Consider the following 14,428-nt stretch of genomic DNA (forward strand, 5'->3'; position numbering starts at 1 on the left):
CAGGTCTTCCTCCCCTTCTTAAAGGGGAGGGGCCTTGCACAGCGCGACCCGGGGCCCAGCTGGGCCACCAGGGATCGGAGTACCGGCAAAAGAGCCCAGCACTCAAGAGAAGTGCCGGGCTTACGGACTGCAGCCGGCACTCCATGGGGGGCTTCAGAGGAGGCCGGGCACGGCAATGGGGGCAGGTGTTGGCAGGCGGCCAGCAACAAAAATGGCCGCCCGGCACCTCACCTTTAATTAGCGCTGCCCCGGCCGCAGGTAGGCCCCCCTGACCCCGCCAGATGTAGCGTCCAGCAGTAAGTCAGGGGGCGCTACTGAAGATCGCGGCTGGGGTGCTGCTCACAGCGATGACATCATCGTTGGCGGCGCAGCGCCACAGGGCGCTAACGGTTACCATTGCCGCTAAACTCCTGCTGAATTTCGCGGGCGGTGCCGTGCCCAGGCGCTTGATGCTTTGCGCCCTGTTAGCACCCTCTTAGGCCGCTAACGGGAGGCACAAAGCAACCAAATTTTTGTGAAAGGGGACAATTCAATTCCACTTGGTACAGTACAGTTGCATGTGTGTGTCAGCTCCTGTATCTGTATGGTACACACTGGATAAAAGGCAAGAATTCACATCCATCTAGTACTGTATGAGTCATATGTCTCCCTGCTTTTAGCTTCTACGGATGTAAATTACATATTGACTAAAAGTCAGCTGTCACCTAGATTTTCTGCTCAAGCAGAAACCGGAACATGCGAGCCTTGCATGCCTATTTTTTCTCCTTTCCCACTATGGCAGGCAGTGCACTTCTGGCAGGAAAAACCAGTCTGGCTGTGGGGGCCTCAAACTGGCACTAGGTCCCTTACTTGCATATGAAAAGTGCCTACCAACTGTTTCAGATGCGGGCACTGCCGATGATTTTTTAGCCTTTACCAATATGGCGGGCGGTGCATTTCCAGTTCATGCGCTTCCTGCCCGCCATATTGGAGGCTTAGGAGGCCGATTAGCGACCAAAAAGCACACGCTGCACAGCCAAATTTCTAGCCCCGTGTCTCTTTCTCTCTCTGCTTTGCTGGGTTCATGTGAAACTGAATGCACTGAGAGGCATGCTTGAACGCGATGAACTGCAGACTGACTGATGTGACTAATATCAGCACAGGCTGCCTAGAAGTATCTGGATGCATAAAAGTTACGTGCTGTTGTCACTTTCACAGCCACAGATCTGGTGGAAAGAGGCTGCAAGTCAGGTTGCATCAGCTGCCAGTCTCGGAGGAAAACACAGTCTTCTCACACACTGCCTATAGGAAACCCCCAGATAGACCCCAGTGATCTGTAGACCATTTGCATGGATACCTGCGGGTCGGGTGTTGCCTGTGCGCGTGATACTGCTGCCTCCAGGCTTCTATCCTCCCTCCTCCATGTCCTTATCATCCTCCTCCTCAAAGCACAGGAACAATAGAATTCCCAGAGGGAACTCCATTATTTCACTATACACAGTCCCCTTCAAGTTCTCAGCAAGTTTCACAAAGTATTTTTAACTGCTCAGAAACTGCACCTTCAAAGTAGTGGAAGTGACTCCCAGCTAAAATAGTGCTGCAGAATTGTACTCCTGTGCGACCTTTCCGATCTCTTTCCACCTGTGGGGCACTATATAGCCTCAGCAGTGCCAGCTTTACAGTAGAAGTGCTTTGCAGAGGCGGTAAGTGGGCAGAAATGTTGAGCGATCTTGGAGGACACTTCTCTGCAGTCCCTGCTTCACTTAAATGCAGCGTGGTGAACTTTCAACAGGCAGATTATGGTCACAGCAGGGTCATGGGAAAGCCATTTTTATGGTGAAATTTTGGCGGCAGCTCTCTCCACACCATTTTACTAGACCACCGAAGACTGCCCAAAAACACACTACACACCTCTCCCTTTTCTTCTTTGCTCATCCTGGGAACCATTACACTCTTCACCCTCTTAAAGCAACACTTGAACAACTATTGTTTCACAATGCTGTCTGGTTAAGGGGAAGGTCTAACTCGGGATCTTACACTATGGCTATTCAGCTCCTCTCACAGCAATTACTTACATGCACAACTCTAAACCCCCTTCCTTCACTTTAGCAGCCTCATGCTACCACCCCCACCCCTCCCCAACAACTCATACTTCACCTCCCCCATGCACTTGGCAGACACTCCTCAAATGCTAGTCTTATCCTCATTCTTTTTGCAGGAAAAATGAGCAGATAAGGCCCACCACAGGGAGGGCAGCGGAGGGGGATTACCAACCATGGTGCTCGTGGAGAGACACTCAGCTCTTGCCATGGGAGGTGACAAGGTTGGTGGTATCTTGCTAACACTAGGTTACTGACTGAGCACCTACATTGTCACCCTGACATCCCTCTGAAGCACTACACAGCCACAGCCTTCCACCCCCTTCTCTGTCTTCTTAATCTCAAGGGGACAATGCTCACTCATCCCTAGCTTCCACCCTCCTTTCCTGCAGTCACCACAGTGATGGGGGACAGAGACAGATGATGATGGTGGTGGTGATGAGGTCCAAGCCACTGGAGAGTTACAGCTGCCTAATACTGACATCTCTCAGGACAGCAGTCCATGCCAGGCCTCCGGCTGTCCTCCTCACAGCACTGTGCCTGTGGAACATGGGAAGCAACACCAAGCTGCCCAGGAGCAAGCTGACATGAGACGAGGGGCACCTCAGTCTCATGAGTCTTCTGTAGAGCATGAGCAGCCAACCACCTCCTGGCTCTCAGGTGGCACCTGGAAGGAGCATGAGAATAGTTGATAAGAAGGCACGTATAGGAACCCAGAAGAAGCGGTTTGAGGGAATGTCCTTTTATTTGCAAGTGGGGGAGAAAGAGTGGTGTCAAAGGTCAAAGAACCCTTCAGAGATTATTTGTACTCTGATACCCCTTGCCTCAGTCACTAAGGGCTCCCCAGTACTGATCATTGTGATGGTCAGCTTCATGTTTCCAAATGAGCAAGTGCTTCCTTGTCAGCTATGTCAAAGTCCAGTCCTTCCTGAAGTGTGAAGTTTTAAAGGACACAACAAGCTATAACTACACTAGCCACCCAATCTGGATCATACTATAGTGCCCCTCCTGACCTGTCCAGGCAGTGAAAACGTGCTTGTAACAGGCCGATGGTCCCCTTGATCACCAGTCTAGAAGAGGCATGTGCCACACTGTTGTGCTCTTCTGCTGATGATGAGGCCATTCTGATTGTGGTCAACAGACATGTAATCAGGGGATATGCTTTGTCACCCAGAAGCCATCTGTTGATTTGATTCTCTTCTCTAAAGAAGTCAAAGAGGGCAGAATTCTGAAGAATGAAGGTATCATGGCAACTTCTTGCACATCAGATGTTGATGTGTAGGGCCCTCTGATTGTCATCATACACTATCTGGACATTGAGGGAGTGGAAGTCCTTCCTGTTGACATAAATGAATGGATATTCCATGGGTAAGCTGGGGTGGAACTTCTGCCCGACAATTTGATCTTGCCACAACCACAAGCCATTTTCCTAGTTTGTGGTTCATCAAGATGCAGGGTGGCTCTCGATGGATCCACAACACCAAAAGGGAGTTCACCTCTGCAGAGGAGGGAGATACGCTGCAACACTAACTGAGGCAGAGAAGATCTTAAGGGGACAGAAGCACCCAAATTTCTTTTACTGAAGGTCTCGGACTAAACCGAGTACTTCAGCAGATATGTTTCTGAGGCTATATGGAGAGAGAGAAGCCCTCTACTAGGCCCTCTACCTCCATACAGTGACGTAGGGGGGGAAAAGTTCAGCTGCTTTGTGCCTCCCATTAGCGTCCTAAGAAGGCGCTAATGGGGTGCAAAGCAACTAGCGCCCGGGTGCGGCGATGTTTGCACTGCTCGCAAAATTGACCAGACATGTCAGTTGAATGTGCAACGCCCCGGTAGCGCCCTGGACCGGATATTGAGTGGCGCCCCCTGCCTTTCCACCTGCCGCTAGCAACGACAGGTTGAGGGGAATGTTTTGCAGTCGGGAAGGGACTAGGGGAGCGCTATTTAAAGGTGACCGCTTCCTGCCTTTTTTTTGTCGGTGACATTTTTGCACCACGCATTCTGAGAGAGAGAGAGAGACTTCTGGAGAGATTCAACGCGGTGTGAAGGAGTTTTGAATACTGAGCAGCACTTTGCAGGTTCATTTTGATTTGACCTTCCTTGCATCGATTTAGAAGAGACTATGGGGGCTGCACTCTGAGCTCTTTCCCTGGGCCTCTCCATTGTTCTTTCCAGCAGATTTGATGTACAGGTCTCTCCAGGCCAAGATTCAAGGCTGCAATGAGCAGGGTGTGGATGGAGAGAAAGATCGACCCTCCCCTTTAAGAACTGGCCGGCGCCAGTGTGTCTGTGTTCCATTGCTGACTGACATCACATGAGCTTCGCCAGCACTCTGAGGTAGCGCCTCGCTCCTCGGCGTTAGCACCTTAAGAGAGGTGTGTAGCACCTGATTTAGCGCTCCAATCACCTCCGGGGGCGATAGAAGCCAAGTTTGCAGTCAGAGGCGATAATTAACGGCAGGCGCTAAACATTGCGCCCGGCCGATAATTGCGCCCCAAACGGGGCGATACCGAATTTCTCCCCCAGGGAGCTTGCCACCAATACCCCAGGGCATACCAGTACTCCTGACAGTCCCTGGGGTCAGCAGAAACAGTGATGGCAAGAAGGGAAAAGGGCCTGGAACCCAGGCCTGCCTCCCTGCCAACATTAATATGTGATGGATGACAAAGAGGTGGCCAGGGGTCTGCCCAGCAGGGGCAGGGGTGGAAGCTTCAGCTCAGAGCGAAGATATGGTAATGGCCCTCGCCACGTGATCATGCCCCATTTTCAATCGCTTTCTCACGCGATTTGAGGTTATGCTGCTGAGGAAAATCCAGCCCAGGATCTCCACCTGGACCAATAACATGTCTTTGGAGCTGGTCTTTCTTTCTAATATTTTCAGATTTCTGAGACTCACAGTTTTGACAAATAAAAGTTCATTTCAAGCAAATATATTTTAACAGATGTCATAATTTTATTCACTGAAATGTTTTTCACATTAAAATGTCTCTATTAAAATTGACACCCTTTGCAATGTAATAACTGAATGGTATAGGGGATGCACAAATTTAACTAAATAAGTTTTTGTTTGATTTGAAACATTTATTGGATCATTTTCTCAGAACATCCTTAGCAACCAGAGTAAGTGGATTGTTTCCTCGATCCAGGGCAAAACCTATTCCATGAATGATGGCAACCTTCATCTCTATGTTGTTCAAGAAGATTTTTAAGGGGATTATGTTTGCGGATGACTTTCACTGCTATATTATTAAATGTCGCCTTAGTCAATCCTCTGGCCTCGTCATTTCTCCTAAGACCATGAAATTTTGTAGACACTGATGGATATCTCACTACAAAAACTAACATCCTGTACAAATGAATTCTGGCTCTGGTAATGCGCCAGAGAAAGCTTTCCACTTCACAGAATAAACTCTGTGCGTTTATTTTGTAAATTGATTGCAATATCACAACTGACGTCTATCTGTTTTGATTCGGAGGAAAGCGAGCAGAGAATATTTGGCGAATTTCTTTGCTCAGTGCACATGATGGACAGGCTGATGCCCTGAGAAGTCTGGAATTGTGCCTCTTTGAGCAAAGTTAATCAAATCACAGAGACCAGTTCAGCATGGATTCACTCTGAAAAGTTGCTGTGTCCCTCTCTGCGGTTTCTATATTGTCACATTTTCCATCATACACAGCAGGCCATCCTGGGTACCTGGTGCAGAAAGCTTGAGATCAGCCGTCGGAATGCAGCACAGCAGTGGTTCTTTCTTCGATTTCTTGAACTGCGACAAGTTATCAGCCGGATGGATGTGGTGAAGAATACGCTACAAGAGAAAAACATCATCTGGTGTTGTAATAATTACATGAATATGTCACAGGCAGGTGGAGTCGCTGGCAATTTTAGATGTGGGCGCACTTCTACATATTGCACAAAATGTAGGGATAGGTTTTACAAATTAGCGCTGTATGTGATGAGTGCATTTTGGGAATTCCGTTGACCTCAATGCCCCACGTGATTTTCGATCTATATTGGAATTCTGGTGCAAAGTTCAAAGTACTCGGCATGATTTGCCATCCACTAATTGTAATGGACAGAAAATTGTGCAGGATTTGCTGACTACTCTGTCAGAATTCCCGATATGTGCTCTTGTAACGCAAAACTGCTTGCCAGGAGCACTAATTCCTTATTTTCTAGGTGAGTCTGGAAGCATACAACTGCCCCACCCCAGTACCCCATTCCTGCCTCCAAGATTTGACTTTGGGAATTTAATTTGGCTTTCCAACACTCGAGAGTAGATTTAAAAAAATATATATCTGTAAATATTTTCTGGTGTGTATACTTCATATGAGAGGACATCCCCCACTAAACTGGATAAAAAACAACTATAATGATGAAACATGTACTCTGTTGTTATCTATTAAATACAAAATCAGCTACTTTTTTCTTGCCTCAAGGAATGAACCGTTCAAGCCTTACTGCTCTACTACTGCTAAAATCATACAGCTCCAAACCAGAACCTTCTAAACAAACAGGACTGAATTACCCAGCCTGATTTGTGTGCTGCTGGGACCATAGCTATATCACACCAGAAAGTAGCTTGTCAGGTATGAATAATCTAGGATGTAAGTTTAGACAGATGCCTCACTTGAATCACCCTCGGGGAGGGAATGGCAGAGAACAGGGAGAAATCTTCCATACCCATTAACCTGAAGAGTTTGAGTGGATTGGGCAGAAGGGTTTTGCACATGGTGTGTAAAACGAACTGGTCTCGTTCCCTGCATAACCTTTTCTTCTCTGGGCTATTTTTTTTAGCACCACCAGCATATTTCAGGGGTCTCATTAGCATGTTGCTCTCCCAGTGCACTTTCGTGACTCACTGAAAGTATAGAAGCATGATTTCCTGTGCAGTGTAGGTGCAACACCTTAAAGCTGTATTTGAACTTCCTGTTACAGAGGTAAAAGCTTTGTCTAATGCGTGATTTGGAGCAAGTGTCCCAGAACTGAGCCAGAGGACCAACAATTCCCAGGGTGGAGACAGGACAGCTTCCTTCAGAGAGAAAAGCATGGAGGCCATGTTGTAGGAGGTGCAAGGGGCTCCCTCCACTGCAGAATACAACCAAGACAGGAGAGGTGAATGTGGTCTCTGAAGTTCAGTGGATTGTTTTCCAGATGAGTAAGAAATTAATACCCTCAAGAAGTATGAATCATACAATTTTACAGCACCGAAGGAAGCCATTTGGCCCATCGTTCCCATGCTGGTATTCAGAAAGAGCTGACCACTTAGTCCCATTCCCTGCCCCTTTCCCAAATCCTTTAAAATGTTTCTTTTAAAATATTCATCCACTTTCCTTTTAAACACTACTATGGATTCTGCTTCTACCACTGATTCTGGTAGGGCGTTCCATGTCCTATCAACTCTCTGCCAAAAAAAGTTCTCCTATCCTCTCCCTATGTTCTTTTGATGATGATGTTAAATTTATACCCTCTAGATACTGACTCATTGACCAGTGAAAATAATTTTCTGTCTTTACTTTATTAACACCTTTCATAAGTCTTAACACCTTCACTTGGCCCACTCAACCTTGATTGTTCTAATGGAACAAATTCAGTTGCTCTAGTCTCTCCTCATAACTAAAGCTACTCATCCCTCGTATGATCTTAGGGAATCTCTTCTGCAGCCTCTCCAAGGCTTTGACATCCTCCCTAAATAGATCACACCACAGAAGAAACATGAGAAAGTGGGAATGGTTGTAATCTATTAGCATTTTGTTTCCTGAGAGGGGCTCGGCCACTTTATGTCGCAGTATATACCTGGATGAGCATTGATAGTGAGCGAGGGCAAGGCCAGGGAGAACCTGATCCTGAGGGAGTGCTGCACTGGGGGAGGTGCCATCTTTCGGTTCAGATATTAAACTGAGGCCCTGTCTGCCCTCTCAAGTGGATTCAAAAGATCCCATGGCACTATTCAAAGAAGAGCAGTAGAGTTCTCCTAGTATCCTGACCAATATTTATCCCTCACCCAGCGTCACTAAAACATTTTAATTCGTCATCCATCTCATTGCTGTTTGTGGGAGCTTGCTGTGTGCAAATTGGCTGCTGCGTTTCTCTACATTGCAACAGTGACTACACTTCAAAAGTACTTCACCGGCTGTGAAGCACTTTGGGATGTCCTGAGGTTGTGAAAGGCGCTATAGAAATGCAAGTTCTTTCTTTCTAAAGATCCAACTCCAGGGTACTGAGATGCCCTGAAACAGATAATTATTAATCAGAATGAAACTGAGCAAACCAGATTATTAGCAAACCAGAAACAATAAAAGAATAACATTGTACAATAGCATAAAAATGTTATTTGAAAAAAATTATACAGAAATAATGCTCATATTTTCCATAGTTACTATAACAATTTATGTTAAAGAAAACTGCACGACATAGTTCCATGATTTAATTTGTAGCTCAAGGGTCTAAAATCTCTTGTTGCCAGGATTTTATGATAGCAATAAATCGTCATCCACTCAGTATTGTAGTTGCAAATTATTCAATAACTGCTCAGCAGATGCATGACAGCAGCAAAGAAGCTTCTGTTAAACAAAGAAGCACTAGAGAATAAGTTCTGTTTGTGCCCCTGCCACTGGAGAGGCCTCACGCTAATCCAGCAGAGATTGTAAAACCAGATGAATGATCCCGAGGTTTCTATTTGCGGGGCTCTCGATTATTTTACATTCAATGTGGAGCCAAAAATAAGGCAATATGACTGATATGTGCAGTCTCATTAACATATGTAAATCTTATTATAAAGTTCTTGGGCCCAAATTTTATGAATTTAATTCCTAATTAGCTCCATTCCACCAACTTCACTATATCTTAGTTCTGTTAGTAAAAATTTAATTTTTCTGATAATAATTAGGCATCATTAAAACTCTAATCTTTGCAGAAACAAGAAAAATTCATGTGATACAATTAAACTATTCGATTTCTGAGATGAAAATGGTTAAAACATGTCTGACGTGTCCCCTTACGCTAATACAAACAGGCCCTGGACCCGTTTGCATCAACCATAAAATTTTGGTGTGAAATTGCTGGGCAGTTGGTGGGCAAATAGCCCAACTCTGTGCCAGCAATTGTTTTTTCTTTGGCCGTGCCGATGATGTGTCAACGCACACGTTGACAGATCGCAAGTTCGGGATTTAGCGCAAGCGCTTGAGGCGGTATGACGGCGTACGCTCAGAGTACACCGTCATACATACCACAAATTTTGGCCCATTGTGTTTATTATTCATAACTTACAAGGTCAGTTCCCTTGTGCCATATAAATATCATACCATGGGCTTTTATAACCTAACATCTATACATAACACTCTCATAATCCTGGTTGCACCACAGTCTTCAACTAACTAAAGGCTCTGCTTTGGTTCAAAATCTGTGAATAAAACACATTACCTCCTTAAGAGACCCTTTGGTTGTGCAGATCTTATAGAGGATCCAGAACGGAACACACAACATGGAGGATGATGCGAGCATCCAGCCCAAAACATAGCCCCATGTTGGATACACATATGTCTTGTTGTACTTGAGAGGTGTGTATTTAAACAATGAGAAAATGAAAGTACCCTGAAAAAAAGAGAGGGCATGAATCAAATACTAGCTGACTGAGAAACATGGCAGTAAGACAGCCCTGAGAGACAGCCCACTGGAGCTGTGCAACAAGGGGCAGGATTTGGAGTTTTGCTTGCAATTTTGTGGGTGTGTTGCTGATCCCGGCCATGCTGCAATCAACAGAGGTCAAGGACTTGTCTGTGTAGGGAGGTTACAAAAACCAGAGAGAAAAATCACTGTAGGTAGCTTCTGTACACTTCTTACCAACCAGTTATTTGGTGCCATTGGTGAAGCCTTAGGAACAGGCCTCTTGTCCTCTAGCAATGGTATGTGATGTAGAAAGCACAAAAGGGGATGGAAAGAAGAAGAATTCTTACCACACAGAGACAAAACCCCAAAAGAAAACAAACATTGTATGGGGATAATTTAAACCAAATCCACCTGATGGGAAACTGATGGTATGGAATCGGCTGCCCATTTTGCACCCCGCCTGAATTTACTTCTTTACTAACTTGATTGAGTTCTTTGATGAAGTAACAGAGAGGGTGAATGAGGGTAGTGCGGTTGATGTGTATATGGACTTTCAAAAGGCATTTGATAAAGTACCACATAATAGACTTGTTAGCAAAATTGAAATCCATGGGATTAAAGGAACAGTGGACTTTGGAATCAAAAACACAATTTCTAAATTTGCGGATGTCCCCAAATTGGAGGGCGGGGGGATAGTCAATACTGAGGAGGACTGCAACAAATTACAAGAAGACATTAATAAACTTGCAGAATGGGAATATAATTGGCAAATGAATTTCAACATTGATAAGTGTGAGGTATTACAATTTGGTGAGAAAATAAGGAGGTCGCATATTACTTGGAAAATATGAATCTACATGGGGTAGAGGAACAAAGGGATTTGGCAGTACAAACACACAAATCACTAAAAGTAGTGACGCAGGTTAATAAGGCCATTTAAAAAAAAACAAACACTAGGGTTTATTTTTAAAGGGATAGAATTGGAAAGTAGAGAAGTTATGCTAAACTTGTATCGAACCTTGGTCAGGCCACACGGAGTATTGCATACAGTTCTGGTCGCCATATTCTAAAAAAGACATAGAGGCACTAGACGCCATCAATATAAAAGATAGTCACCAAGAAATCAAATAGGGAATTCAGAAGAGACTTCGTGGTGACAATATGGAATTTGCTCCCACAGGGAGTAGTTGAGGCAAATAGTATAGATGCATTTAAGAGGAAGCTAGATAAGCATATGAGGGAGAAGGAAATGGAGGGTTACGGTGATAAGAGTTAGATGAGGATTTTGGGAGGAGGCTCGGTGGAGTATAAACGGCGGCATGGACTGGTTCAGCTGAATGGCCTGTTTCTTTGATGTATATTCCATGTAGTTCCATGTAATTGGTTTTATAAATAGAGGCATAGAGTACAAAAGCAAGGAAGTTATGCTAAACCTTTATAAAATGCTGGCTAGACCTCAGCTAGAGTATTGTGGCTAATTCTACGCACCACATCTCCCAGCACACACAAAACGTAAAATCTGCCATGAACCAGCGCAATCGGGCAAATTTTTTGTTTTAAAAAATATTCCCTGATATAGTTAATGTGGTAACTTGGTGACATTTGATTAATACAGCTGGAACTGGGTTATCACAAAAAATAAGCATTTTAATCAGAATGTCTAGTCCACCAATATAACAACAGAAATTGCTGGAAAAACTCAGCAGGTCAGGCAACATCCGTGGAGAGAAATTTGAGTTGACGTTTCGGGTCGAAACCCTTCTTCAAAACTGGAAAGAAAATAAAATAGATCGAAGGCAGGGCTGCGATTGAACAAAAGAAGTAAAAGAGACAATAAAAGGTATTCGAAACCAGACAAGATGGTAATAGGCCAGTGGAGACAAAAGACAGTTGAGATTAGGTGTGAAGTGTACTGGCAGGATAGGAGACAGCGAAGGGGAAGGGCTGTTTGGGGTGATCGAGGACCTGGCACCTTCCCGTGCAAGCGCAGGAGATGTAACACCTGCCCCTATACCTCCCCCCTTCCCACTGTCCAGGGCCCCAAACACCCCTTCCAGGTGAAACAGTGATTTACTTGTACTTCTTTCAATCTAGTACACTGTATTCGCTGCTCACGATGCGGTCTCCTCTACATTGGGGAGACCAAACGCAGATTGGGTGACCGCTTTGCGGAACACCTCCATTCAGTCCGTAAGGGTGACCCCGAGCTTCCGGTCGCTTGTCATTTTAATTCACTGCTCCATTCCCACTCGGACCTCACCGTCCTTGGCCTCTTGAATTGTTCCACGGAAGCTCAATGTAAACTCGAGGAACAGCACCTCATCTTCCGATTAGGCACTTTGCAGCCTTCCGAACTAAATATTGAGTTCAACAATTTCAGATCATAACCTCGGCCCCTATTACTTTTTTACTTATAATTTTTTCCACCCCTTTGTTTTGGGTCTTCCTTACCCCCCCCCCCCTTTCCTTTTGTTTCTCTCTCCCACCTGGCAGCTGTCTCTTACCTGCCAGTACACTTCACACCTAATCTCAGCTGTCTTTTGTCTCCACCGGCCTATTACCATCTTGTTTGGTTTCGAATACCTTTTATTGTCTCTTTTACTTCTTTTGTTCGATCGCAGCCCTGCCTTCGATCTATTTTCTTTCTTTCCAGTTTTGAAGAAGGGTTTCGACCCGAAACGTCAACTCAAATTTCTCTCCACGGATGTTGCCTGACCTGCTGAGTTTTTCCAGCAATTTCTGTTGTTATTTCGGATTTCCAGCATCTGCAGTATTTTGCTATCTGTCTAGTCCACCACTTGTGAGTAACCCAATTTTAAATAACTGAATATTACTTTTAAAAAAAACTATGAAGAATCATTTGCTAATTGTATTAGAGTAAAGCAGTCAGTTTCTTAGTAAATTAAAAAATATATATATATTCAAAAGCTTTTAAAACTTACCTATTAGTATCCTTGCCCCTAAATAATACAGCTTAATTTTTAGAGCCTCCTCGACAGCCCGCAAATGAGCGCAATTAGCAGAAACTTGCCATGGTGATTAATTTGATCTGGGGACGTGGCCAGTTTTCTGGGCCGGGCCAGCATCTAGCGCCATGTTTTTTAAACTAGCGCAAAAGAACGCGGAAACTCAATTTGCGGCAGACATAATTTGTGCTTAAAATTCTGCGATTTTGTGTGGGTTTGGCCAATTTCGGGTGAATTGTGCCAAAAAAAACCCCAGCTTAACCGAGTGGAAACTGATGCCCTTTATCTTTTTGTGTTATATTGGAACCTTACCTGAAGTGCTTTAAGTAATAAAATTGGAAGGAATGAGAAGCTTACAAGGCAAAGAACTGGAGTAAAGATGAGCCAGCACCACTTCATGTACGACCTTGGCCTATACCCAATCATTTCCTCAATGTTGTCATAGAAACGATCGACACCTGAACAGTAAAACAGAATATCTGATTCATTTGATAATAACAGATCTGATCTAATGAGAAAATGAATGGCTTCTTCTAGGGATTCTTGTTTGCAAAATGATGATGTCGTTGCACTGTGGGTGCAAACTGAAGCATACAATCCCATCCATTCCAAGATAAGCCAGGATGATTTGAACTTCTGTGTGTACATGGAGGAGGGCTTTTTTTGTATTAATTTGAAAGTTGATCCCAATCTTAACCTGCTCTTTTGAGGAAGAACAGAAAGACAGTGGGATCCTTCTTTAGATATGTAGATCGGGACCCGATGATGTCATTGGGGCCTGATCTGCAATTTTAGTTGCAGCCCTGAGTGGGGGAGCAGTGACGACATCCCCGTCAGGAGCCAAATCATGGCCCAGATGAGGCCCAGCGGGTAAGTTTGACAAATTTAATTTTAGGTTTCTTTGTGGGCCTAGAGGAGCAGGATTGCTCCCCGGGCATCACAAGGAAGCCTTGGGCTTGCCTTGTCCCGGGCTCCCCCCATTCCTCCCCCCGATTGCAGCCAGAAAGCTCCCCCAAATCGCCTCCAGAGCCACCCCCTTGATCACGGCCAGAGCTCGCATCCCCTTAACTGATGGCTGGAGACCGTCCCCACGGGTCAGGGCTGCGGCCTCCTGCTGCTAAACTCATCACCAGTAGATCTGGCCAGGTTCAGGCGGGACTCCAGGAAAAGGTCCCCAGACTCCCCAGAGTTCCACTTCAGGTCTTGCGGGTACTTTACCCACCCCCGCTCCTGCCTTTAAAATTGGGCCCATGTGTCTGGATGCTGCTCTGAATGCAATTTAGCTGTGGTACAGTAAACTCGGGTTAGGGAGGTTGGTGTCTGGGTGGCACCTGGAGCCAAAAAAAATCTGCCTTGAAGTGATTGCTTTTCTCTAGATCTCCTGAATACCTCAGTGTTAAATGTTTTAACCGCGATGAAAACAGGAATAAAAGATAAACATTGCCTCTACTGAGGATCTGTGCAAAAATAATATTGTATTCTAATGGTTTAGACTGTAATTTTCTTTCAAAAGACATATCTTTTCCTGCCTCATAACAGATTAATTGTGCTATTCCAATACCACAGACCAGGGAATATTTGCCTCTTAGCTCTGCGGGGTTTGAGAACTGGAGTACATATCCTGAATAAAATACAAGATTTGGTCACTTACTCCCATAGCTTCCAGCTTTGCCACAAGGGCTGCATGATGCCCAATATTGAAAGCTGTAAAAAATCAACCAATGTAACTGTTTCCGAATGAATGTTTCCGCTGAGCCAAAGGACAATCTGCAATCAGC

At 45.0% G+C, this 14,428-nt stretch overlaps 1 protein-coding gene across 3 annotated transcripts in view; it reads right to left on the reverse strand.

Annotated features, from left to right (window-relative positions):
- Window positions 1-5,009: 5,009 nt before the first annotated feature.
- LOC147106180 (sodium- and chloride-dependent GABA transporter 2-like) overlaps window positions 5,010-14,428 on the reverse strand; it is a 135,169-nt gene continuing 125,750 nt past the window's right edge. The window contains exons 12-14 of one of the 3 annotated variants that reach the window (XM_086009039.1): window positions 13,008-13,108; window positions 9,499-9,669; window positions 5,010-5,884 (exon numbers count right to left, since the gene is read on the reverse strand). In XM_086009039.1, coding sequence (XP_085865165.1) covers window positions 5,726-5,884; window positions 9,499-9,669; window positions 13,008-13,108 — 431 coding nt within the window. In that variant the 3' untranslated portion in view covers window positions 5,010-5,725. The remainder of the gene's footprint in view (window positions 5,885-9,498; window positions 9,670-13,007; window positions 13,109-14,428) is intronic. The other 2 variants (XM_086009040.1, XM_086009041.1) reach the window with 2 other exon arrangements.

Source organism: Somniosus microcephalus, chromosome 16 (assembly GCF_052327205.1).
Source record: "Somniosus microcephalus isolate GS21.2 chromosome 16, FLI_Smic_1.0, whole genome shotgun sequence".
NCBI classification, from domain to species: domain Eukaryota; kingdom Metazoa; phylum Chordata; class Chondrichthyes; order Squaliformes; family Somniosidae; genus Somniosus; species Somniosus microcephalus.